The 26,356-nt window shown below is 43.9% G+C and overlaps 1 protein-coding gene across 4 annotated transcripts in view; it reads right to left on the bottom strand.

Moving 5' to 3' along the window:
- The window catches only part of LRCH1 (leucine rich repeats and calponin homology domain containing 1), a 758,040-nt gene that overhangs the window by 369,026 nt on the left and 362,658 nt on the right, over positions 1–26,356 (bottom strand). For all 4 annotated transcript variants that reach the window (XM_078657325.1, XM_078657324.1, XM_078657326.1 and 1 more), the window contains exon 4: positions 10,829–10,934. In XM_078657325.1, coding sequence (XP_078513451.1) covers positions 10,829–10,934 — 106 coding nt within the window. The remainder of the gene's footprint in view (positions 1–10,828; positions 10,935–26,356) is intronic.

Below are 26,356 nucleotides of genomic sequence, written 5' to 3'. Positions count from 1 at the left end.
TGTAGCTTGTTGTGTCCCTGTAGCTTTAACAAGAAGTCAACAGTATGACAGTAAGAGTCAACTTCTTTGGCCTGGGTACAAGGCGATTCCTCCTCCGACTCCATTGGTTCGGTCTCTGCGGGTGATCTTGTAGCCGTCTGGGATGGCTATGGCGATGTCGGGTGCAGAGGAGTCGTTCAACCAGGTCTCTGTCAGGAAGGCGACATCCAGGGGTGTTGTGTTGAGCAGTCCCAGAGCTCTACGGCGTGTTTGCGTGCAGAGTGGGTGTTCAGTAGTATACATCGGTGGTGGTTGGGGTCTTTCTTGGTGGCTGGTTCGTCGGCTCTGAGGCTGGTGTAGCTGCAGTTCAGGCAGGTGAAGGGGCCGTGTGTGCATTTCTGGGCGGCCTTGAAGCAGGTGTGGGTCCGTCTGGAGTTGAGAGCGTGCAAAGTGCTGGCGTCGAACTTACTCAGCAGTGGCAGCTGGGGCAGGGACACCAAGGGGTGCTGTGCGGAGGGGGAGCGACCTACCTGGTGGGGTCAAGGGTCGCTCCTGGATGGCAATGCTCTAGCACTTTAAAAGAGTTCCTTAAAAATATGAGTTCTCTCAAATGATTATTGTTCTGATATTTTGATGACAAACCAGAAAAAAGGATGATATTTTGCATTTTTGTTAATTATGTAAAACTGGGGACCGGAACTTGGCTCGCTTGAGCCTTGAGCTCCTCTGCACCGAGCATCGATCCTGAAGTTATCCGGTCTCCCACCACTGTAATACCATTTATGGACCGACATCTTGCCATCGGAAAGTTGCCACATCGTGAGAACCCAACCCCGAACCTCCTAACCCCTTCCTGGCCAAAGATACGGCGATAGTTTGAATGCGAAGTGCAAGGCCGCTGATCCCCGCGCTGAAGTGGGGAGCGGGGCGGAGCTAGGTCTCTGTATGTGCGGCAGAGAGTGGCACAGTCGAGCCTGTCCCCTACATCTCCGGAGCCGGACACGAGTGGGTACCAGTGCGGGCTGACAGTGTCACGGGCGGAGCTGCCGCGGACCTGTGGGAGAAGTCCTGGTCTGTCCTCGTGGTGCGAGAGAGAGCACTACACGACCTGACAAAGCAGGCGGTGAAGAGTCCCACCCCCCTCCCTGCGAGAGTGAGGCAGCCGGAGCTGCAGCAGGCCCATCGAGGCAATTATCAGTGGAGGTACGAGGTAGTGGGGACGCCCGCCTATGCAAAAGGGCACGGGGGAACAAGCTGCTACACTCAGCATGGACGGCGGAAACAAAGACTGAAGGCTGAGTGGAGCCGCCATTTTGTATGCAGCTGGGAGGATCTAGGACACCAGCCATCACTAGGACACGGACTGGGTGCGCGCCCTGCTCTTAACGGAGCGCTGCGAAGGTAGGAGCTGGCAGCGGAGTCCTGAGAGGCACAGCATTGAAGGGAATGTGCCCAGGGACGACTGGCAGTTTGCCAGTCGTCCCTGCGGCATAGACAGGCATTGTGGGGCTACGGAGACCGATGTGGAGGGGGCCCCAGGCTACTACTGTACTGTCCCTGCGAATGCTGCCATCCAGACTGAACACGTAGAGACTTCAGACTGGGCAAGGCTGCTAGTCTGTGTGCTTCCAGACGACTCACAAACACCACCTAAAACAAGGGACCGCGGGGGTGCTGACCCGGCGGTCTCACAGAGGGCTGTTCGGCTCAGCGCTGACAGTGAGGGACTGGATGCTGCTGTAAGGAGGGGCGCACATCCGAGGACAACAGGCCACTGGAGGTGAGGCCTGAAGGTGCAAGTCAGGCCAGGCAGAGGTGAAGGTCGTGGAGGGGTCTCACAGTGCGACACGCCTAGCAGACGCAACACTATCATCCCTGCCCTCTGCGGGGTGGTGTGAACCGAGCACAGTGCAGCACAGAGTCAACTGAAGGACAGACCAGGTTGTTCAAAGACCCGACTGCGTGTGGTCCGGACCACCTGGACAGCCCTTGGGGAGGAGGAGGCACGAAAATAGAAAGAGGCACAAGCAACTCCAGGAGATGTCCCCCGCAGCTGGAAAACTTTGTGGTTTCGCTGTTGAACACTGTGCAGCAGCTTCTAGATAGAGGCCCTACAGACTGCTGCCTATGAGGGGTTCCATGGCCATGCCTCTAACAGCTCGCTCCTAGAGGGGTTTCAAGTAACGGTCTTTGCACAACTACTCCCCATAAGAGAAGGCAATGGGCAAAACGGACAGGACCCAGTCCAAGTTGACCTTCGAACAGAAACGCTCTAAGTCACATGACCCCACCTCAGAGGAAGCGAATAGACCCACACCCCCTATAGAAGACGAACAGGACATCCGAAGTCTGCTGTTATCAATGGAAAAGGGGTTGCAGAGTGGCATCTCTTCCCGGGGCACGAAAATTGACGCCCTCTCATACCGGATGGATAGAATGGGGAACGGCTGGACAAGCATGCGGAGAAGCTTGATATGTCCAAACGACGATTCACGGAAGTTGAAGAGGCACAGACAACGTGGGATTTGGATCATAAAAAGCTTGGCAGGATTATGCAGGTATTGCAGGACAAAACGGAGGACCTGGAAGCCCGCTCGAGACACTGCAACTTACGGATCACGGGCCTGCCGGAGACAACACAAACTGGAAACATGGAAGGTTTTGTAGAGAAGCTACTGGTCGACATATTGGGAGCAGAGGTGTTCTCGAACATGTTTGTGGTGGAAAGAGCGCACCGCTCCTTGGGACCCCGGCCCCAGCCAGGAGCCCCGCCACGTCCAATCATAGCAAAATTGTTGAAATATCGGGATAGAGATGCTGCTCTGCGCACAGTTAGGGACAAACAAACACTGCCATACGAAGGGTAAAATATTTCACTCTATCCGGATTTCACCGCCCGAGTCCAGGAGGCACGTCGGCAATTTGTCCCCATGAAGAAGCAGTTGCCGGAGTTTGGTTTAGACTATGCAATGCTGTACCCAGCCAGACTACGGGTGAACAGGCAAGGACGCTCACCCATCTTCATAGAACTCAAGGCTCTGCAGAAAGTGCTTAAAGACTGGAACAGGGAACAGTAAAAGAGCCCGTAACGACAGCTTCTAGACGAGGCTGCTGGGGGACCACTTGAGGAACAAGACTGAGACCAGACCAGTTGCATGCACTCGATAAGTATTCTGTGGGTTGGGGGGCGGGGGAGATGGGAAGTATGGTAGGATTGTGCATATCGCTATGCCGGGGAGGACATTTGCAGACACTCCAAGATACATATCTTCCTTAAGACTAATCACTGTCATGGGGCATACGGAAGTCAGAAGGTAATCCGGAAACCCTATTATAGCCTCAGCATTGGCCACAGTAATTGCCCATTGGGATGCGCAATACTAGTTGGTCCACAACATTAGGTTGTAGAGAGTCACACTGACACGTGTTCCAACAAATTGCGGATCAGTAGAGGGAGCGAGGCTAGAAGTCGGTGCGTGGAGGATGAGACAGGGGAAAATTGGCATTAAGTTTGTAGTTGAGTAAAGAGCGACCTCCGCCCGCAAGTGAAAAATACCACTACTGTTAACTAAGTTTGGGGTGGGAAGGGGATGGTGTGGGAGGTCCCTATAAGGGATTCTGCGCGACTGAATTGTTGGTGGTCAGCCGTGGGAGGAGGGAAGGTTGGGGAACTGTTTTTGGTTGGGAGGTTAGAGAGGTCAGCCATATTGTTGTCTACTGCACAGTACATATGTCAGTCACAGGACTTAGGACGCCACTTTACGCAAGACAGGATGGTAACAACTACAGAGGCCACTCACCAGAGACCTGTAGATTCCCTCAGAGCACTCTCATGGAATGTGAGGGGCCTTAATGACCATTGCAAATTGAGCAAAGTGCTGAACTGTCTCACTAGACATAATGTAGATATTGCCTTCCTGCAGGAGACGCACCTCCCACTGCAGAGCCCGATGATGCGTTCCAGAGGCCTTGTGAGAAACGTTAATGCTGCGGGCTTCACAACTCACGCAAGGGGAGTAATGACATGGGTCAACCCCAGGTCCAAATACAAGCTGCGACTGCTGACGGCAGACACAGGCGACAGGTTTGTGATGTCCAGCTGTCAGGGTAGGGGGCTTGATCTGCTTCTGGTTAACGTCTACGGCCCTAACTACGACTGCCCGGAGTTCTTCACCACATTGACTAACACTGTGCGTGGATGCGGGATGACACAAATACTTTGGGGAGGTGACTTTAACCTGGTCAGGAACCCGAGCTTAGACAGATCAGGAGGCCGGTTGAGGAGGCCGGTGATGGCAGTCAGAGCTGTAAAAACGGCTATGATAAGCATGGATCTCATTGATGTATGGAGAGAACTCCACCCTTTGGAGGGTGGTTTCACACACTACTCTGCTTACTATAACCTACATACACGTATTGATTATTAACTTGTATCATCACCTCTCATGTCCCAGATCCGTTCTTGTCAGGTCCTGCCTCGCACTCTGTCGGATCATTCTCCTATCCTAATGGTCTTGTCCACCCCTAATAAGACTACTCCTCCATTCACATGGCGTTTCCCTCCTTATTCACTGTTAGACCCCCTCTTTAAAGAAACAATAGCAGAAGCAATAGAAACATTCTTTGCTACTAATATTGGATCAGTGGACAGTTTCCAGATGGTATGGGAGGCTTTTAAAGTGTACATTAGGGGGGTGGCCATGTCTAAACACTCAGGGGTGCTTCATGACATTCGGCAGAGACTGTCGACTCTGGAGCGCAAATTGGGTGAGTTGCAGGCCAGTCAGCAGGATGGGGAGTGCACAGAGGTAATGAAGGCATTGCTAGAGGAGTATCATGAGGTGGTGGACAGCGAAGTGCAGCATTTGGGTAAATGTGCCTTGGCGCGCGCGTATGGAGAGGGAGACAGGCCGGGATCTGTGCTGGCTAATATGTTGAAAGCCAGACAGGGCAAGACCGCCATTACCGCGATTCGATCGGAGGAGGGCGACCTACTCACTGAGGAAGTGGATATTGCTAATAGATTTAAACAATACTACTCGAGCCTGTACGCTTCACGCCTGTCGGGATATGGATGGGGAAATACTAGATTATTTGGAACACATTAAGTTACACTTCCTATCCAACACGCACAGAGAGTTCCTATCTCTCCCCATAGAAAAGGATAATATTCTTGATGCTTTGATGGGAATGAGGGCGAATAGCGCCCAAGGGACTGAGGGACTCACAGTGAACTTTTATAAGACCTTCATAGAACTTCTGCTCCCGCACATAGCAGAGTTGTTTGACGATATGTGTGTAACGGGACAGATGCCACAATCAATGAGAGAAGCCATTTTAGTAGCCATTCCCAAACCAGGTAAACCCCCGGAGGAATGTGGATCTTACCGGCCGCTATCCTTGCTAAATGTGGACACTAAGCTGTTCACAAAAATCTTAGCTACCCGTTTGGCCCTTTTGACCCCGGAACTAGTCGCCCCGGAACAGGCAGGGCTTCTACCCGACAGAAAACTTACCTATAATCTGTGCACGGTCTTTGGCACAATGCAACATGTTCAACAGGATACAAAAGCTGTCGCAGTCTTCTTGGACATGAAGAAGGCTTTTGACTCGGTAGAGTGGCCCTTTATGCGGCACGTGCTGACGAGATTGGGACTTGACCCTGTCTTCTTGCAAATGATTGGGGTGTTATACAATATCCCTTCCGCACACATCCGGCTGGGGGACCTGGTCACAGATGCCATCCCCATCACCATGGGAACACGCCAGGGCTGTCCCTGGTCACCGACGCTATATGCATTAATTGCTAAGCCCTTGGTGTGTGCACTCAGGGAATACCACAGCCATAGGGGCGTCCGATTCCCCACCAATGAAATTGTGGTGTCAACGTACGCAGATGACACCCTGCTCTACGTGAGGGCACCCGAAAACAATCTCTTCCCGGTCCTACGAGAGGTGGTACACTTTGAGGCACTCTCTGGGTTAAAGGTCAATTGGTCTAATTCCATAGCCTTTCCGCTCACTCCGTCCACTTCAACATTTGAGATGAAGTACCCACTGCTGTGGTCTGCCGATTCGGTTAGGTACCTTAGCATCAGATTGCACACGGCTTCGGAAATTGTTTTTAAAGAAAATTATGGGACAGCCGTAGCAAAACTAGAGGATGATGTCGAAACTTGGATTGGGCTGCCGCAGTCGTTAATCGGTAGGGTCTCCATCGTGAAGATGGTTGTGCTACCTAGATTCCTCTTTTTGTTTACAAATATACCGATAGTCCTACCGCGCTCCTTTTTCACCAGACTCAATAAATCATTGGTGAGGCTGACTTGGGCGAGCAAGCAGGCTCGTGTTCAATGGCAGGTTCTCACATTGCCATACCACCTGGGGGGATTGGGTGCTCCTGATCTAGAGCTGTATTATAGGGTGGCCCGGGGGCGTAAGCACACAGTTGGATTCATGGTTCAGATAACATACCATATCTCAGACTTGAGAGGCTGTTCGCTGACCCTCTTCCCCTCCCAGCCGTTATTTCTGAGCCGGCAGATCGCAGAACAGGGATTCTGGATTCCCTAAACTCGACGCGGCATGCCTGGCACTGCTTATTACACCAGCAAGCGGAGGCACTGTTATACTCCCTGGAAATGCCTACAGACTGGGCGGTCTGGCTGACCCCCTGCAGCGATACAGGGGTAGTACGAGCGCTCCGAGCGCTGGGCATTCACAAAGTGGAAAACCTGTTTTCAGATGGCGTCGCTAAAACATTGGACAAAGTTACGACCGCTATAGAAGCACCTACCTTGCTGCAGCGTTTCCAGTTCCACAGAGTGCAAAGAGCACTGCGACAAAAACTTGGGAATGACATGGGCGAGCCCTCTGAGGTTCGAGAACTATCGTACCTCATGAAAACTAAATCTCCCCGCAAACTAGTCTCCAATATATATAAATTGGCAATGTCCCAGAGGGCTAATCAGTACACCAAAGCCAGGCTGGCCTGACAACGTGACTTGGACATAGCAATTGATGACGACATGTGGTCATACAGCTGCACCAACACGAGGCACATATCTCTGCATGACAAGCACAAGCTGATACATTTCATATACATTAATAGAGTGAGCTATACGCCAGAGAGATTGCACAGGTATGGACTGCGAGAAGACGCAGCCTGTGACAGATGTCGTTCCCAGACGGTGGATTTTATACACTTAGCGTGGGGTTGCCCAGGGATTTTTCAATTCTGGGGAAACATATTCCGTGAGATAAGCTCTATTGCAGAGTTGGAGATTCCCCTGACCCGGTGGTGGCGTTGCTGGGCTACTCTAAAAAATTGCCGAAGGCTGCTCGTAGATTGGTAGGCTTAGGCCTGCTGATGGCGAAGCGCAGAGTAGCAATGTGTTGGTTAAAGGGACACTTACCTACAGTGTCGCAATGGTCACGCGATGTACTATTCTGCTGCACACAATAAGAAAACGTCAGTGAACTACTCCCTCCGCGGTGTAGACCGAAGAACTTCTGGGACTCTACACCACAAACCTGAAAGGCGGGGGAGGGGGTACAGCTGCAGAGACAACGACAGGGGTGGAAGTGGGAATCGGCACCCCAGCGCCATTGAGGTGATTGCAACTTTGTGGGGTAGGATGCGCTCTGCAGGCAGGGGGAAATGCTGGGTTCAAATTTAAAGTAGGGCTGGAATAGAGGGCAGAATTTAGTGGAGAGACATGAAGATGGGGGGGGGGGGTCTGGGGTGGATCGGCAACAGAATCAGAGCCTCATTATCGTGTTAATGCACAACTGTTAGAGTCCTGATGGCGAATGACTGAGCTGACACCTCATTGATTGTTTTGTTTTAAAAATGTGTTTTTGAGATTCATTTAACATTACTGACACGCAGCGAACACGCTTTGTATATTGACCAGCACTACAATTTTTAAGAACAACGCTGCCCGGCCTCCGGGATGTGGGTAGCGCTGCTGTGAGTCGTGCCTTAAGTATATACGCAGCCGGCCCCAGGGTTGTAGGCGTACTGCTGTGTTAGTCAACGATATCTTTCATAATTCAAAATATATATAAAAAATTATGTAAAACTGGGTATTATTTTTTTTTAAGTTAATGTTTCTTAACTTGCCCTCCACCAGCTGTTTAATTTTTAAAGGATTCAATTTCAAAGATAACATTTTCCGAAAATCCCAGGATGGTGAACCACCAGACTCGAGCTTGGGTCCGCAGTTCCAAAGTCCGCTTCTCTGGCCAGAACACCACTTCCTCATCCACATGACGCATCACCACCTCGAGTGTTTATATCTCCAATAGTGGACAAACATTATACTTTATAATGAACGGCTGTGGTATTGTGGGAATATTTTGATAAATACAGAATTTTGAGGAACGCAGAGCTCATTTTAGAAAGTCTCTTAATTCTTACGAGTCAATTTAATCAGCACAGTGCCTACAACAACAGTAGCAGCCTTTCACTACAGGCAACGTGTTCTGGCAAGAGAATCAAGTTTAATTGTTTTTATTTTGGAAAATCTTGCATTTAATTAACGTTCCCACATTGACTGTAACAATGCACAGACCTCTTTAGTCAGTAGCACGACTTTTGAGCTACGTATAAAATGTGGTTTACTCTGTATAAACCAAATTTGGCCAGATTGGCAGTAGGGTATTGAGATTAAGTTAACACCCAAAATATATTTTGCGACCAAGATTATTTGATTAATGTTTTTTCATTTCTGTACTTCTCAGGGATAGAAATCAGTGGATGATAAAATGCATTTTTTTTACTGCTGCGCCAATTTCAGTGGAAAAGAGGCAATCTGTTTTTTTCATTTTCATGTTTTTTTTTCCAGGAAGTGAACGAAATTTGACCTGCCCGCATATGTTGGTGTACAACACGTTATACAGTGAACTCTTTGAGATTCTGACATGGGTATCGTTAGCACCTCAAATGCCACATCATAGGCCTGAGCACACTAGCATGTCTGCCACAGAGGTATACAAAGAAACATCTGTTGTCATTCTGTTAGGTGTTTCAAGCTGAAGCATTTTAATAGATTTAATAGAGCCATAAGTCTGAGACCTTGCCCACTGACTAGGCCTGTTAGGGAAAAGAATTCTCAAATACACATTGTGGTATGACACCTGTTTTTCAACATAATGTTTTCAACTAAAAAGGTATGTGTTTGTATTTGCAAATATTTGCGTGAAGGGTGGGGGGCACTTGTACTCTGCACATGGTAGAGTAATGTAACTAACAAATACTAATTCTTTTTTGTGGTTTGCTAGGTTTTATTTGATTTAATGTCAATGGTATTTTATCAGTAATAATTTACAATTGTAATGCTGAGAGTACAAAGAGTTATGGGAGTGAGGTAACAGAATACAAAGAGAAGCAGCTAAGTCTGGATAAACCGTCATTTCATGAATACTGATGGTGAAGGCATACACAGATGTAGATCAAATTACATTTCTACAGTTATTTAAGCACAGGTGTGTGCAATTTACATATTTACATTAGAGTGGGGTGGTGTGCACGAATATCTGGTGGTAGAGCGTTCAAGCGGCATGCATCAAGGAGGTAGAAGTACTAGAATTTGGAAGTAGAATGATGCCATAGGTCAGTCTCCTGTGATTAAGTTTATAACATGCACCCAGAAAAATGTTTTACTCCTAGATGCTGAACATGCTGTGAATACGTTTTTGACGTAAAGGAGACAATGGCTTCTGAAAAAGTGGATCTTAAGAGCTTTAAGTAAAACAATTGAAGATGGAGTTTGTCAGGTTTATGTAATCTCAATAACAGATATCTATGCAGCAGAGCATATTTCTCATTTATCTATCATTTTGGAGGCAGGGGCCGTCAACATTTTGAGAATAGATCAATTGGGTTGCGTGGTGCAAAATTACTCTATTTCTCCTGGGATTAGGGAGCAATCCAAAGCAGGTAGTCAGTGAGTCAAAAACATTATTGCACTTCCCTACATAAAAATATCAGCTATTTTACACAGTTTAAATGAAAGGGCATGCAATCCACAAATGCATCAGCTCATACGTGCCATCACCTAATTCACAATATACTGAATAATGTCAAGGAAAACATTCTCTAGCCTAGTTGGAGGTTAAATGGTAGATAAGTGTCTTGAATGTGATTCCGGTATCACTTAAAAAAAACAATCCCCCTTGAGCAATTGGACTAGAGTTTGGGATGTCCGCACTCATAAATTGTGAAAGACAGGCACATTTTAGAATCTTTGCAGAACCTAAGGGTATTAACTGAACAACTTGTCCATTTCTTCCAGCTCTCTGTTTCCTGGCCTGATGTGTGTTGCCAGCCTACCTTAGTTTCCTCGCCTGCCTCTATGTGTTATACACCAAACTATTCACTTAGTTCTCCAAAAAATTATCCTGATGAAATAATTTAATGAAACCAGTAATGGCAATACAAATAAACACGCTTTTTGTGTGAATGAGCAGAAACAGATGGAAAAAAATCAGGATAAGGAGATACAAGAGAGTAAAGGAACATATGGGGTGATAAGAGTTTAAGAGCAAGATTGCAGTGAAGATTACATTAAACATAATACACACATTGTTGTTTAAGGTAAAGAAGACATCTTGCTAGGCGGATACCTCTGCTCGCCCAAATGCACACCCCTCCCCTTGTGACCGTAGGATCACACAGTAGAACTTGCATGGCAACAACATGAACTTCAAAAACAGGCTCTCTTCAGGACTATTTTGCTCACTGTAAGCAAAGCATTGCTCTGTTTGTGAATATGCAGAATGCTTCATTTGGGATTCACAATGTACATTCCGATAAGAAACCATGCACAGCGCAATGGAATGTTACCTGGTGGTAAATCCTGGATATAATTCCTTCGGATATTCAATTCTCTCAAAGATTTGAGCCGTCCTATCTGCCTTGGTAGAAGTGTAATCTCATTGCAGCTGACGTCCTATATTCAACAACATAAAAAATGATGAGTATCTTCAACATATTCAAAAATCACATTTAAAACCCTCCATCACAATCATCTCTGACTTGATAAAATGTGTATCTAGTTCACCACAATTAATTACTTTCAGCCTCTGTGAAACAAATGAAACCTAAGGGGGCGCTGACAGAGACATGCCGGGAAGCAGCTGGGTAAATGAGCGAAGGAGCACTAGGATTGGGAAGAGGGGCTGACATCCAGAGCAGGTGATCAGTTTGGTCACTGTGTTCAGACCTTATAGTTCTTCAATAAATAAGTTACGACTAATTTAGTAAAGCAAAAGGCATACATTACAAAAACCTACAGGCTGCGCAGAGACACTATGACTGAGGACTAAGGGCCAGGTGTAGGAACCCTAATACCGGTCAGTAACGGCAGAAATTACCGAATTTCGGCCGTTACCGACCGGTATTAGGCATTTGGGATGTAGGTGGCTACATTACCGAATTCTTAAATACTGATTCGGTAAATTACCGAATCTGAAATGTAGGAAGCACTCAAGTGAGTGCTTTTCACCTGTAAGGATTCGTTATTTACCACCAACTACAAGTTGGTGGTAAATTACAAAACCTTAATAACAGTGCCCTGTGGCAGACATACATGCCCTTAGGGCATGTATGTGTACCACATGTGCACCCATGCACAATTCAGGGGTGCAACAGGGTGTCAAAGTGACACCCTGCCACCCTTGAATGTTTCCCCCCTTTTACCGAATCGGTAAATACCGATTCGGTAAATACCGATTCGGTAATTCCCATTCATTCCTATGGGCTTACCGATTTCGGTAAATAGCGAATCGCACCGATTCGGTAATACTTACCGAGTAATTACCTACATAGCATTTACCGATTCTAAAATACCGTATCGGTAAAATTCGGTATTTTAGAATCAGTAAATGTAGTTTATCTACATCTAGCCCTAAGGCTTTTACCTGCTGTAACAAAAATTGAAGTCAAGCATGTCCATTGTTCTGTAATGCTCAGTAGCATTAATGAAAAGCTGCACCGCAGTACACGTCAGAAACCTCAGTGGGTTGACATACCGAACCAGAGATCTTCACACAAACTGGAGGTTGATCTAATCAATGATCAATGAGTCATTGGTTTTACTGCTTTCAATGGGATGAGATACTTAGCCCCTCAAAATCCTGTATTTATCCAGGTCCGAAAGAGCATATACGAGCTTAAAAGCAGCTGGGCAGGGTGCACCGAACTTGCTGGGTCTCACAACTCTCCTCCTTATGGCGCTGTATAAATATTTTATTTTGGGATCTCACTGATTCAGCCATCACATGAGCGTGTGCTGCCCAAAGACATCGCCTTCTTCTCAAACTTAACCTCTGTATCTTAATGTCAACACTATGCCTCCTGTAGGCTTTGGCTTTCATTTCTTAAGTGTGTTTTAAATCAGTTGCATATAATGTTAGTAGCAATTTGAAAGCCGCCTTCTAGTCAGCATGACCTGCCTTGGCAACTCAGGTGCTGCCTCTTCTAAGACAGAACTGCTCATTAAAGAATCCACTCCAAACTGCCCATGTCCTAACTCACAGGTGTGCAGATGTCTACTGACAGATTGTCATATTTGACCCTAGTCTTCATGCAATAACTGCCAACACATCTGCATTTGTATGTAAGTAGTGGACTTCAACTCCCGGGTAAGCTTTGGAAACTGCCACTGCACAAAGCATGCCCCTAGGCTTAGCAACCAATACCAGCTACTCCCTTTTTACAATGTGGTTAATTTTGAATTTAAAGATCCTGCAATCCATCCTGTAATCCTCAAACTAATAGCCCTTGATCTTCCAACTCACTGAAACACTTTAATATGCACCACACAAATTTCTACAGGGCAGCCATCTTAGCCATGTTGTGCAGAGGGGCAGTCCCTCAATCATCCCATCAACCCACGTCCACAGAGTTACCATCAACTTTCGTAAGGAGGTGCCTTCCAATTTCAGGTACATGGTGAAACAAAAGTGAGCCGAGGTAACATAAGGAAATCAACACACTACTGAAGAGATCCCAACTTTTCAGGTTTCAGTTCATGTTTCTGTGTTGCCCTAAAGCTGTACCGACTATCTGACGACTTGAACAAATATGGCCTGTATACTTTACAGTAACGGATAATATTATTAAGCAAGAGAGAGCAAGTTTTTGAGAATTTAGAGAGCTGTTCTTTTCAAAACAGGTCTTCACATGGCTATAATAAAGGCCCACTTATTGCGTCCCCTACGTCTTCACCCATATGTAGTTTGCCAATTAAATAGTGTGACAAGCTATATTTGAATGCTATTGTTGTTAGCCATGCATGTCAGTGTATTTTCCCCTGCTTTTCAGAAAAAAATGCAATGCAAATCAGGTGGTTTTACATTATATAGCTCAAAATCTAGGATGTTACGAGGATGAAAAGGTTAACCATTCAATGAGAGTTTCAGCACCACAGACCTTCTACAATGTCTACTTTCTTAAAATGCATAACTAGGTTTTCCCATATGAGATCCTAATCCTGGTGACATGGCCAATTTGGGCATTCCAAAAAGAAGCTGCTCGCTTAATACAAGAACTTCAAAGAAGCACCAGCATTACTTCTGTGCTGCAGCAACGTTTCCGGCTACCGGTAAAACGGTGAATTCAACTCTAAACCTTTTGAGTTACATTTAGGCTTTAAGGGGAACAACACTCCGATTTGAGGCCTAGAAGATCAAACAGGATGCCCCTTCACATATTCTAAGATCATCATATTCCAATTTCTTGACCATTTCAAGATATTAGAAACAGAGGTTGAGTGGGTGCAGGTTTTCTGCAGAGGCACCATCATTATGGAACTCTCTCCCAGATCATCTTCGCCATGAAACAGATTTTAAGCGCTTTCGGAATTTCCTGAAAACATGGCTATTCAGACAGGCTTACCTCTGCTGATTAACTTTACTCCTTGATCTGCAAGTACTGCTCCTAAATAACTACTAAGATCCAAGAAACCACTGTTGAACGTGTGTTCTATCAAGTATGATTAGCATAACATTCATCCCATAAGGCCTTTCCTGTTGAAAGGGGTGAGGGGCAGCCAATGGAGGCAGGACTTAAGTCCCTGGGACGTTGTTGATTCTCCTGCCCTATTTTTAAAAAGTAGAATTAAGTGCAGGAAAACCATCTGCAATTGAAATCACATAATGTAAATTGATAGGATTTAGTGCCAACTGATTTTAGTTTATTCCTATAATGTGGACGATTTAAGATCAATTTTAACAGTGTATTGTAATGTGGGTATGCTTTTATGGTTGACCTGAAAATCGAATAAAGCTTATTTGATTTGATTTGATTCTCCTGTCACTTTCTCCTTTACCCAGGGGTTAACTGCAGAAGGTATAGCAAGGGATTCAGGAGTTGAGAGAGATCCGAAAGGGAGCAGAAAGAAAGAAAGAACAAATGAAGAGACACCGAATGGATAAACAGAAATAGAGAGAGGGGTGGGCGTAAGGCTGGTTTGAACATTCTTGCAAGTGCTGCTTTTGGGTTTCAGTCTGGCTATGTATAGCGAAAATCAGCGAGCATCAAACTATTGAATTTTTTAAAGAAATTGATTAAGCAATAACAACTTGTTACAGTGCGTCATAGGAGCAAGGCTGTGAGTATATTTCCTTTCTTCTTCGGGAAAGCAGTGCATACTTTGTGGCTGACCGGCTGTTAACCAGTGGCGGCAGCCCATATCACTGAATGGGCAATGTGTGAAACATTTAAAATCAAAAGTCAGAAAAGCAATGCATTCAAATTAGTCAAGGAGAAAGAAATAACTGAGAAATTAGTTTATACTATAAAGAGCATTATTTTAGGAATTAGAAAATTAAATGTTGGAAGCTCCATCAAAGACAATGAAGTGGCTCAGGGCTATTAATGGCTGGTATAAGCCTTCTACTCCAACATTCCAATGTCTGTCTTTCTGTTTCCTCTTCTATCATTTTGAACCTTCTGTCCTCAATAGGAGGAATGCTCTAATAGCCTTTTAACCCTTCTGCCTCAGGCTACAGAAGGGCCCCTTCCTTTTTGTAGGCCTGCACCTACAGAACAGGTTCAAGCCTTTAACAACCAGTATAGCCCTCAATAGGGGGGTATAAGCCATATTTAGAGGTGAACAAGAGCAGCAAGAGATGTTGGTAGCTTGTGGTGAAGAAACATTAGTCAGTGGCGTACCTAGCTATTAGTTAGCTTTGAATAAATAAATAAGGACAAAAAAGTGATTGAGGTCTGTGGGGCAGGATTCAGGATGGGGTTTCTGTCGTAATATTCAGCACGTTTTTAAGCACTTCAAAAGGAAGATCCGTCAAATGTCAGGTTTCAATGGATGGTAAATGCTATTACAATGTATATAAAACTTACTCTGCATTTGGAAAACATTTAAATGCATGTAAGCGGCTTTTCTGTGTAATTCTCATCCTCATGGAAACTGGCATACTTCTTTTGCAGTATATGCCAGATTTTCTCTTATTATCTCAAGCATATGTAAATGTTTAACTTACCCTCATTATATTCCAAGGTGTGGCTGCCATGTGTAATGCTTGTTATATTATTGGTTTCCAAGAGAGGGTGTCAACTACTCAGAGTTTTACAAACTGAAAGTATCTTAATTTGTGTGATGTGCTTCTGGCAACTGCAAATGTTATCTAGGTTCCATTAGTTGATCTGCTTGCATTTTGGTGTTTACTACCCTCTGTGTCAACCAAATGAACAAGTTATTTACCTTTGGTAATGATCTTTCTGGTGGATACACTATTTATACTGCACATTCCTCACCTTGCAAATATTACCCAGGCATCAGACTGGACCCGTAAGTGTAAGAGGTACTCCTGCGTGTAAGTAGGCAGTGACTATTAAGGCAGTAATGCTTCATGAACATGTAGTTGCCTGACAAATGTCCAGGACAGGCACTATGTGTGCTAATGCAGCGGTAGCAGCTTTGGCCCTGGTGAAACCAGCCCACAGGCCTTTTTTTGCACTACCATGACAAACTTTGCTACGCAAAAACTTAGAAACAGCTGATCATCCGTTCGATATTCCTTGGCAGATTTATATAAAAGCTCAGACCCCTCTTAGGGTCCAAACAATGGCGTGTCTCTTGCTCCTAATGAGGAGGAGGTGGAGCATAAAATGCCGGTAGGGTGACAGCCTGCCTGTCATGAAAAGTAGTGACTGCTCTGCAGAAAGGGAGCTTGAATCCTCAACACCAACTTATCTAGGGGGTAAGGCTGGTTGAGAGAAAGAGCCTGCAGCTGGCTCACACATCTTGCAAGGTTATGGTGATGAGAAATATGCTCTTCAATGTCAGAAGTCTCAAAGGACAACTGTGTAGCACTCGAAAGAGTTGCACATCAAAAAGGCGAGGACTAAGTTAAAGTCCCACTGAGGCATCACAAGGGGGTTTGATAAAAACCAATGTGCAAACCTTTAAAAAATCGCATCACAATAGGTGATTTAAATAACGAAGACTGTTCCAGCAACCACAAAAAAGCAGAAAGGGCTGATAAGTAGTCTTAACATTGCCCAAAACAGTCCTTGCTGGCAAGGGAGAGAACAAACAACAAAACGTCAGACAACTATGCTTGTAATGGATAAAGTTTTTTGGGTGCCACATCAATCCACAAATTTGTCCAAACAACTGTTGTACAGTGATTTGGGAGAGGAATGCCTCATTGTCAAAATTACATTAACGTTAAGTCAACGAATGTAGTGTGTTTATCTAGGTACCTATATTGATACTCCTATTTCTGACCCTTGTCCGGTTATTAATTCACTAATGTCCATACACCGGCACAGAAACCCGTTTTCAGATTAGGTCATAGCGCATGCTGTCACATTAAGCAAGCACTATCCCTCCAGCCCCCTAGAAAGCACACCGAGTTCTCAAAACAAATCAAACCTCCAGCAGACCTGGGAAATCCCCCGCAGCTATTGTTTTGATTTTGCTCGAGAACCCCTGCAAAGAATGTAAGAACGACCAGTCCTTATGACATTCTTACTGACGTCCTTATGTCCATCCTTACGTCAAACTCGGCACCTTTGAGGTATAAATATACCAACGCTGCCCTAAGCAGAGACACGGTGGTGACGAGCTTGGAGCAGCGCTACTTGCCGGAGAGCCCAGCTGATGCAGAAAAGCCCACGGACGCTGCCCCTCCCTTTTGACGCGCTGAGAGAGACGCTGCCTTTTCTCCTGCCGAGAAATCCAGCCTCCGGCGTTCCCAGCCGCCCTCGCGGGTAACTGGGATATCGAGTCCTGAGACAGAGATACCAACCCTCCAGCCTTCTAAATCCCAGGTACTGAACTGACTAACCCCTTACAGAGAATTCTTGAGTCAGATTCTTGGCAAAACGAACTTAACTTAAACTGCTACTTACTTACTCCCTCCCAAGTATTAGGCTTAGGTCAGGTACACTGGGGTAGGCGTAGTTAGAAGCACCAGTTGAGAACGATTAGTCAATGTATATATGTATGTATATCTTTTATCCATTTTAAGTATCATATGGCTAAGAAACCATATACATGCTTTTACAGTATTATTTTATAATTCTGTTTTTACTGTATGCACTTTACTTAACTATAAGTATTGCAATAATAGCGATTCATTTCTCTTGTATGAGAAAAGAGACTGATCAATAAATAACATCTTTTTATTGAAGCACGCCCATCTCTTATTTCTCTACAAACTGGTGAAACTAAGAATGCACGTACTGACTGAGTAAAATAGTTGTCTTTTGTTTTCACACGACTCTAGAGATATACTCTTGATTAGGGGAGAGCAAAGTTGTCATGTTCTATGGTTGTCAGAAACTAAATCCCTTCTTGTCTATGCAGGGAGGTTAAACTCCTCCTTGCCTATTCGAGAAAGTTTCTAGTGAACTCTGAGCTAGCTGGCACACATAACGTTAAGTCTAATATCGTCAGTAGAAGACCTAGTTAACCACAGTCCTACGTCTATACTATTGAAGATATTATTCCAATGCGCAGAGCCTATTGGGATAATAGGAACTACACTACATGGCGCCCAACGGTTTGGATAGGCGATAAATCTAACGCAAGACATTAGAGTAACTCAGTCGTGCTTTTTCACACAGACCCTTTTTTCCATAAAACTCCAAAGACGTCTGGAGTGGGTGAAAGGTTAAAATCCGCCAAACTTAGTAGGAGGAGACTCCTATGTATGGTTTTTGGTTTATTCAACGTTGAAGGATACAGTGTTCCAAAATATTGTGCATCTAATCTTTGTTTCCGTGGAAACCTGATCTGCAACAAAACCCCTTCTTGACAGTAAAATGTCAGAAACTGAAGAAGAAAGGGAGACAGCTAGAGAAGCAGCTCAACTCCTAGCGGAAGACACAAGTCTCGTACAGCAAGACCCGGATGCAATACTCATCCCGGTCAGCATAAGAAAAACTATAACCTTAAAACTTATAGAAAATGGACTGACACCAAGAGGTGATACAGTCATATTCGTAATTGAGGCACACGAATATCGGCAGACAGAGGTATTCTATTCATGGATAAATTTTCCAGCAGCAAACGCTGTAACAAAGGAGTTCCATTATTACAAGATAGAGGAACCTCCGGATGAGTACACCCCTTTCGAGGAGGTGGAAATACCACTCAAATACCAAGAGCACCTGCTCTGGTTTAAAGGCGCCCTAAAACATAATGATCACATCACCAGGCTCGGTCCACTAGGTAGACCAGGAGCAACGTGGCCGGTTCTAGCCAACTACACACCACATCCAGACATTGAAAAAATGTCAATACCAGAACTTTTAACACAGTTAAAACAACTGATTAAAATACACGGACAACTAGTCCAATATGTAATGCGGACTTCAACAGTCCAACCAGCTATTAAGATTCCACAGCTGACCCCTCATCAGGGGAACACAAATAAAATCACACCACAGAACATACAGTCCTGTCTAGGTAAAGTACCCATTAAAAGGGAACAAATTCCCTTCTGGTTAGCACAGAAAATAACTCAAATAGAGGCGGTATTTCCAGATACCACCCCTGTGGAAAAACACAGAATTCTGACTGTCTCCCAATGGGGATCGCACCACATGTGGAGGACTGTGACACTTGGGGTACAGTCTTTGCTTCCATTTACACAAAAACACATGGTGTTCCGTCCATGGCGGTAATACCAGAGGTGCTAAAACAGATTCAAAATGAATACGGTCCAGAACCTGCTTTAACTCTGGGTATGAAACTACTGAAAGACTTCAAGCAGGTCTCGGCAATATTACTAGGAAACATAAAAGGGGAAGCAGCAAATGTGGCGATCCGCCAAAGATTGAAGGAAACAGATATAGCAGACCAACCATCTGAACTTGCCAGAATCATAGAAAAATCCTATGAAGAACTAGGAAGAGATAGTTTGGGTGGGAAACCAGTGAAACCCCAACTAATAGAAAATCCTGAAAAGGTATTTATTAAAAATAATCTAAACACTTCAAAAAAGAACTGGGATGGAAATAAACAATCCACTCCCAAAGAAAAAAGATTCCAGTCCAGAGGAAGGTCTCCTCGGCGGAGAGAAAGATTTCCGGACCAGGGACACAAGTCTCCCCAGCGGGAGCCCTCTGAGAAAAAATACAACCTTAGAAATAGGGATAATTTGAAGAAACCTGATAGATATCAAGATATTGATACCCGTCCCTCTCGATCTTTTCAGACTTCCTCGCAGAAATCGGAAAGAAGAGGACGGTCAGAACACAGGGAAGAGCACGTCAAGTCCAAAGACAAAGAACCTGCTCATCAAAGTAAAAAGTTACAATTTCCAAAGAAGAAGGTAACCAGCATTAAAATAATCAAACATGCCGAGGATCCTGAGGACTCAGCTGAAAAACGGAGAGTGGGCTCAGACAATGCTAGACAGCGCAGCAGAAGTGAGCATAGCTCGCAAGATCCTGATGAATCATCTGGAGACAGTGGACATGAATGAGTACATTCAGGTGGAAACTGCAGATACCAGAGTTAGCAAACCTCATAAAATATATGAAATAACCTTACGTATAGAGGGAGATAAGACTAGGAAAATAAGGGGTCTATTTTGGGATAATCTCTCCAAGGGCTATGACATCCTTCTAGCTGAAAAAGACTGGCCACCAGAGTATGTCAGGGAGTGCCCTCATGGCGAAGAAATGATTATGCCTGCCTTCTCAAATCATATTCCAATTCATAAAAAATATACAGTTGCAAGAAAGTGGGCAGTAGCCCAGGCTCCTGCACTATATAAAAATCATGTGGGATGGGATGAGGACTCTCCTCCTCACAAGATCCAGTTAAAATCTCAACCGACTGCACAGAGGCAGTACCCAATTAAGCAAGAAGCTAAAAAACATGTCAGGGAGATCTTAGATCAACTTGAATACCGGGGGGTGATTGAAACATGCCCTTCACAAATGAACAATCCTTTGTTTCCTGTCTCCAAACCAGATGATTCATATCGTCTAGTTTTGGACTACAGACACCTTAACTCATGCTGCAAAACGTTTGCAGTACAAAACTCACACAGTGCCGCACTAATGAATAGCATAGTGCGCAAAAAATACAAAACAACATTAGACATCTCTAATGGATTTTTTTGTCAAAATATAGCACCAGAAAGCAGATATTTGACCGCTTTCTCAATAAATGGCTCGCAGAAAAATTTCTGTCGTTTGCCCCAAGGGTTCAAAAACAGCCCAGGATTATTCTCAGCGAGAGTAACAGAGTTACTACAAATATATGATGATGAGGCATTATCTTATGTCGATGACATCTATCTAACAGATGATGACTTGGATACTCACTTGAAAAGAGTGAACACCACAATACTTGGGTTCGCAGCAGAGGGTTACAAATTCAACTTCAAGAAGTCAAGAATTGCCCATCTGACTGTCCTATTTTTAGGATATGAATTATCAAGTGAAGGCAAAAGCCTGGCTGACGATTTCCTAGAGAAATGTGCTGTAATCCAAGCACCTAGGACACTGAAAAACTTGCAATCAATTCTAGGTTTCCTGAATTTCGGAAGAACTTACATTATAAACTATGCAGAGAGGGTTAAACCTCTCCATGATCTAATAAAACCAGATTTTAAAAGAATCAATTGGACTCAAAAACACACAGAAATTTTGAGATCTTTACAAACAGACATGTTAGTTAAAACAAAATTGCAAACACGCGATAACACACGCAACCTTGTGATTCGAGTCATCTCTGGAAGATGCGGATTCACATACCTAACCTCAAATGAGGGAGAAAAGGTACCAATAGCATACAAATCACATTTGTACACAGAAGCCGAAAAAACATTCAGCATTAAGGAAAACATTGTTCACGCGGTTCAAACAGCTGTAGCAAGAGAAAGATACCAAGCTGACGGCAGACAGATTACAGTCAGAACAGCAGAATCGGCCTTTGAGGCATTAACAAGCCCATGTAATTTACCTACTATGGCACTAAATCCAAAATGGATACAATGGGAAGATTCTCTTGCTACAGACAGAGTGAAATACTATTTTGACCCAGAAATGACAAAATTAAAAAATCTAGAATATGAAAGAGAATATCCTCTGCCAATCGACATTCTGCCCACACGACAGTACGCCTGTGTGATACATACAGACGGACATGCTCAGCCCTCAGTTTGGGGAGAGCAAGCTTATAACGCCACATGCGAGATTACAAAAGACGTGTGGCGCGGAGGTAAATTAAAACCTCTGTTTTCAAAAACACAGTGGAAAAAAATTCAGAACAACAAACTGAAATAGCGTTAAAAATGGAGCTAGATAATGCGGATCGCGAATTCCCGACACTAATAGTGTGCGATTCATATTACTGCACCAAATCATACAATAACGACTTGCAGAAATTGGTTGAAAACGGGTACAAAGATGACACAGGTGCCACAATAAAGCAAAAATCGCTTTGGGAACAAATAGTTCTTTTAAAGAAAGAACTACCAAAGACTCACGTGATACACTCACTGAGTCATCAGCGTGATGGCGTTCACGTTGCAGGGAATTCATTCGCTGAGACAGCCACAGCGGAAACAACTAAATCGGCTTCCGTAGCTACAAAAAGCGTTCAGTAAAATACATTGACGGGGAAACAATGCTGGCGGTAAAAACGTCATCAAAAGGCGACTGCTCAGCGCTACCCCTCATGTATCCACTCAATTATACATACATAATCGATGCAAACTCCGTTCCTTTTGCTCGAATCCCTGGAGTGGGGGATAGAGTGATTCCAAACATGGACAGGAGAGGCTTGTTAATAGCAGACGCACATAATGGTGAGGGTCTTAGACACCTTACACTTAAGGATTCTCTAGAAGAATTACAATCAACATACTGGTGGCCAGGAATGAGCCTGCAACATCACATATTTGCAAAAAACTGACCAAACTGCAACAGAGACCGCAGTGGTGAACGAAACGGTGTATTCCCATGGCTTTTTGCTAAATAAAAGATTAGGCTATCGACATAAAATACCCAGTATGAATAATGCGTCATATTAACATATAGAGACTATTTTCACTTATAATGTAGACCCCAGCTCTCGGCTGACGTCTGAATTGTTATAAAAGATTTGCGAGTCTATAATGGCATATACGCAATTGGCATGCTACATTCTGACCAGGGTCCTGCTTTTAGCTCTCGAGCTTAAAAGGCGGACATGGCCGGCATGGGCATAGCATTGTGGTACTCTTGTCACCTCCTTCCTGAGGGAAACGGGAGGGTGTAAAGAAAAAACCAGGGCATAGAGCAATCTATAACAGCAAAGGTATTAGGTTCGGGAGCTGGGTGGGTTAAACATTTAATAAGTGTCCAACGTAGTCTTAATAATCTGCCAAGAAATTCTCTGAGAGGTCTCAGTCCGTACGAACTATTGTTTGGGACTAGAATGTTAATCCAGGACCTTGATAGTCAAACTTCAGTGGTTAAAGAAAAATGCTTTGATATCAAAGATCGCTTGGCTATTTTACAGGACTTAAACGAAACGAGAAAAGACCTGAGCAACATAAAATTGAAACAGCAGCAAATAACCACTGAAGAGAAACCACCTGTCCCAGCAAGGCCTGTCTGGATTCCAAAAATCGGGGATCTGGTCAGAGAGAAGATTGCGGTGAAGAAGGAATTTGGGCCTTCTTACACAAAAGCAGTTCCTGTCTTGTCTGTCAACGGGACAAGATCAGTAATACTACCGCCCCTTGCTGGTAAAAAGGAGAACCGAGTTGTATCCATCGACCTGGTTAAAAGACAATCATGTGGCCGATAACAAGTAGTAGGCCAAGTGGACTCCCAAGAAGTAGCAGAACACCAAAGTTTGCTACAAACACAGAGGTTCAAACTGAAAGACTAATCACAATTGATAAACCTACAGTGAAACAACAAGGACTATGCAACATAGCCATGGAACTTAAACCTCTTGAAACCCATATTAAAATCTTAAATCAAGAAACACCAGTCTACAATGATGTAACCACAGACTATGCTAATGAAACAAAGAAAATTCCAAAAACGAAAAGGAATCCAGAAGCAATTGAAACAATTGACAGAACAGCATCAGGCTACTTCATCAACTTCGATGATTTTTTTGAAGATCTGAGTGAACCTGAGGAACAGCGGACAACAAAAACTTTTAAAGATAAAGCAAAGGAACTCTTTCATCAACTAAAAGAAACCTATCTGATTTCTCCATGGATTGAACTTTGGGTGGCACTAGGAGTATTCATCCTCATACTTTGGCTCATCATGGTACTATGCTTGGGACATTTCATTGAGGGAAAATATGCTACAATGGACACAGCAAGTCAGAACATCAACTTGGTCCTGAAACCACACAAGTCTTCACACATAGAGAAAAGAGAACTTTCTTCAGTAAACTTCACAGCCAATCCTATACCCGGTGGGGTAGCATGGGACAAAACTGATTACGAAATCTATGGTCCCGTTGAGCTCCTGAAGTATCCTCATCAATTCAAGATTTCATTAAGTGACTTTGTAAAACCAAGCACGTTTGCTGATGATTGGGACTTTGAAAGTATTAATGATATGATGTCTGATCTAGTAATGTCAGCTAAATTTACAGAACATGATTATTTGCAAGGTTCATCTAATTACGATCAAATGTTTTGTTACAACCATTATGGTAACCATTATCTGCATAAATCTACTCAACCTAGAAATGTTTTAAAATGTAACCAATGGGAACATTGTGCGACTCCACCAAAAGGCAGTTCAAAGAAATTTTTTGATAAATATTCATACTTTTCAGGGTTCAACACAAGTAATGCAGAATCATTTTATTTCAAATTGTTGAATAAGACAGGAGTGAAAACTATGCTTACAAACACAAAATTGATATATTCAGACTCGTTCTTTGAAAAAATGAATACATTCGGTTTTGGTTTCTGGAACAATAACATTGAAACGAAAACGATCAGGGGCACAAAAGATTGGCAAGTGCAAGGTATAGAATCATTATTTAGAGCCTGCATGATCCCAGAACAAATTATATTTTTGAATGATACAATTCAACAGACATCCTGTCTTGGCCTAGCCAAAATTAAAGACTTAAATAAACCGTCTATTCCAAAACCAACACCTAACAGTAATAGCACTACGGAGGTTGAAATAGACGTATCCCATATTTTAAACCAAAACAGAACACATGCTGATTGGAAACAATGGTTGATCTGGCCACAGATACAAATGACTGTCAAGACAGATTCCTGAACAAAATACAGGGGTTCACATTGACCAGGCCAGACCCAAGATACTCCCAGAGACAACATCCAGGGATTGTAACTACTTACAGTGTGGGGAAACTCTGCCTTCAATGGCTACATACATCCACACTGTCAGAAATTAAGCAACACTTAACTTTACTTAAAGAAGGTGCTGACTTGCGTGATTTCATCATGGGACCACGCAAACAGCGTCTAAAATGTTTCATAGCGGCCTCTATATATGCAGCTTACAACGAAGCTTAGAAAGTAACTCAAATTGAGACAGCAGAAAAAATACGGGAAATTGACCGTGTTAATTTGGAAAAATCACTTTCTGTTGTAGACAATGGGTTAATGACTGTCTTCCAGAATATATTCACTGGACAGTATTGTATCTTCTGCAATCGATATAATAGAACAAAACTTACTGATGTTGCTACACGGTCAGTCTCAATTACGTTCTATTGTACAGCTTGGCTGGACGTTACAAAATCTGCGTTCAGGCTATGTGCCTTGGCGTCTAATCAACACAACGTCACTATTTAATATCTTTAACCTTACTGATAAACAAATCAGTTTGGCACAAAAGGGTGCTGACTATACAATTCTGAGCATTGAAAAACTTGAGAGATTACCATTGACAATGTCAGAACGACCTGTCATTGAATGGATAATACATGGGATAATAAATATACCGATAACAACTTTCCAGTTTCAATACTGCCAAAAATATATACAGGCAGGCCAGTATGAAAGGTTGGGTAAAGGATACATTAAGTCCACATGGAACTTGCCCTATACACACACATGTGTCAGTAATAACGGACAGAGTGTATTTCTTAGTGGTAATAATTGTGAAAAATCACTAAGTGGCATACTTCTGTGTCAGGGTATTAGTTTGCATGGGGCCTGTGAAGGGACTTCAAATAACCTTTCATGTCACCAGTTAGGCACACTTGCAACACAAATAGAACCATTCTTTAGAAGACTTTCGAACGGGAGTTACATTCTAATTGTAGATCACAGATGTTGTGGCTTGCTGCCAGGAAAACCTTATCTTGTAAGCGTGACTTCCAAGGTCATGTGCTGTGAAAGAGTATTGTTCCCGAATGATGCTCCAGACAGGGAGGGAAGGTTATGGCCCAGTTTAAAAATCTCTTCTATTCGAATTGATACCTTAAGCAGAATGAAGACTGTGCTCCTACAGATGCCAACCCAGTTGACGTCATCAAAAGAAACGTATGATCTCCAAGTTGCAAGGACAACGGCAGAGATTCATTCAATGTTATCAACAAATTGCCCCCTACACTTCGCAGAAATGCTGAACGAAATCTTAAATATTTCTGATACAAGTGGTATCGCAAGTGTATTTAAGACAGTTTTTTCAGGAGCTTTAACCCCATTCAAAGCGATCCTGGGTATTTTTCCAAATTTCGTCCATTCCATCTTTGGCGGACTTCCACTCCTGTTGGGACTCGTAGCAGGCATTTTATTCTTGCTACTCTTGCTTCGTTATGGCAAGCCATGTCACAGACAAGACTCCAGCAACAATGGAAGAAACGATCCTAGCTATCCGCTACCGGGACCGCATAACTAAAGTCCTTGGCTTAGCCCGGCTACGAGATCTAAATATGAC

The sequence above is a fragment of the Lissotriton helveticus genome, chromosome 8, assembly GCF_964261635.1.
Source record: "Lissotriton helveticus chromosome 8, aLisHel1.1, whole genome shotgun sequence".
Taxonomy (NCBI): Eukaryota; Metazoa; Chordata; class Amphibia; order Caudata; family Salamandridae; genus Lissotriton; species Lissotriton helveticus.
This window is presented reverse-complemented; position numbering and strand designations above follow the sequence as displayed.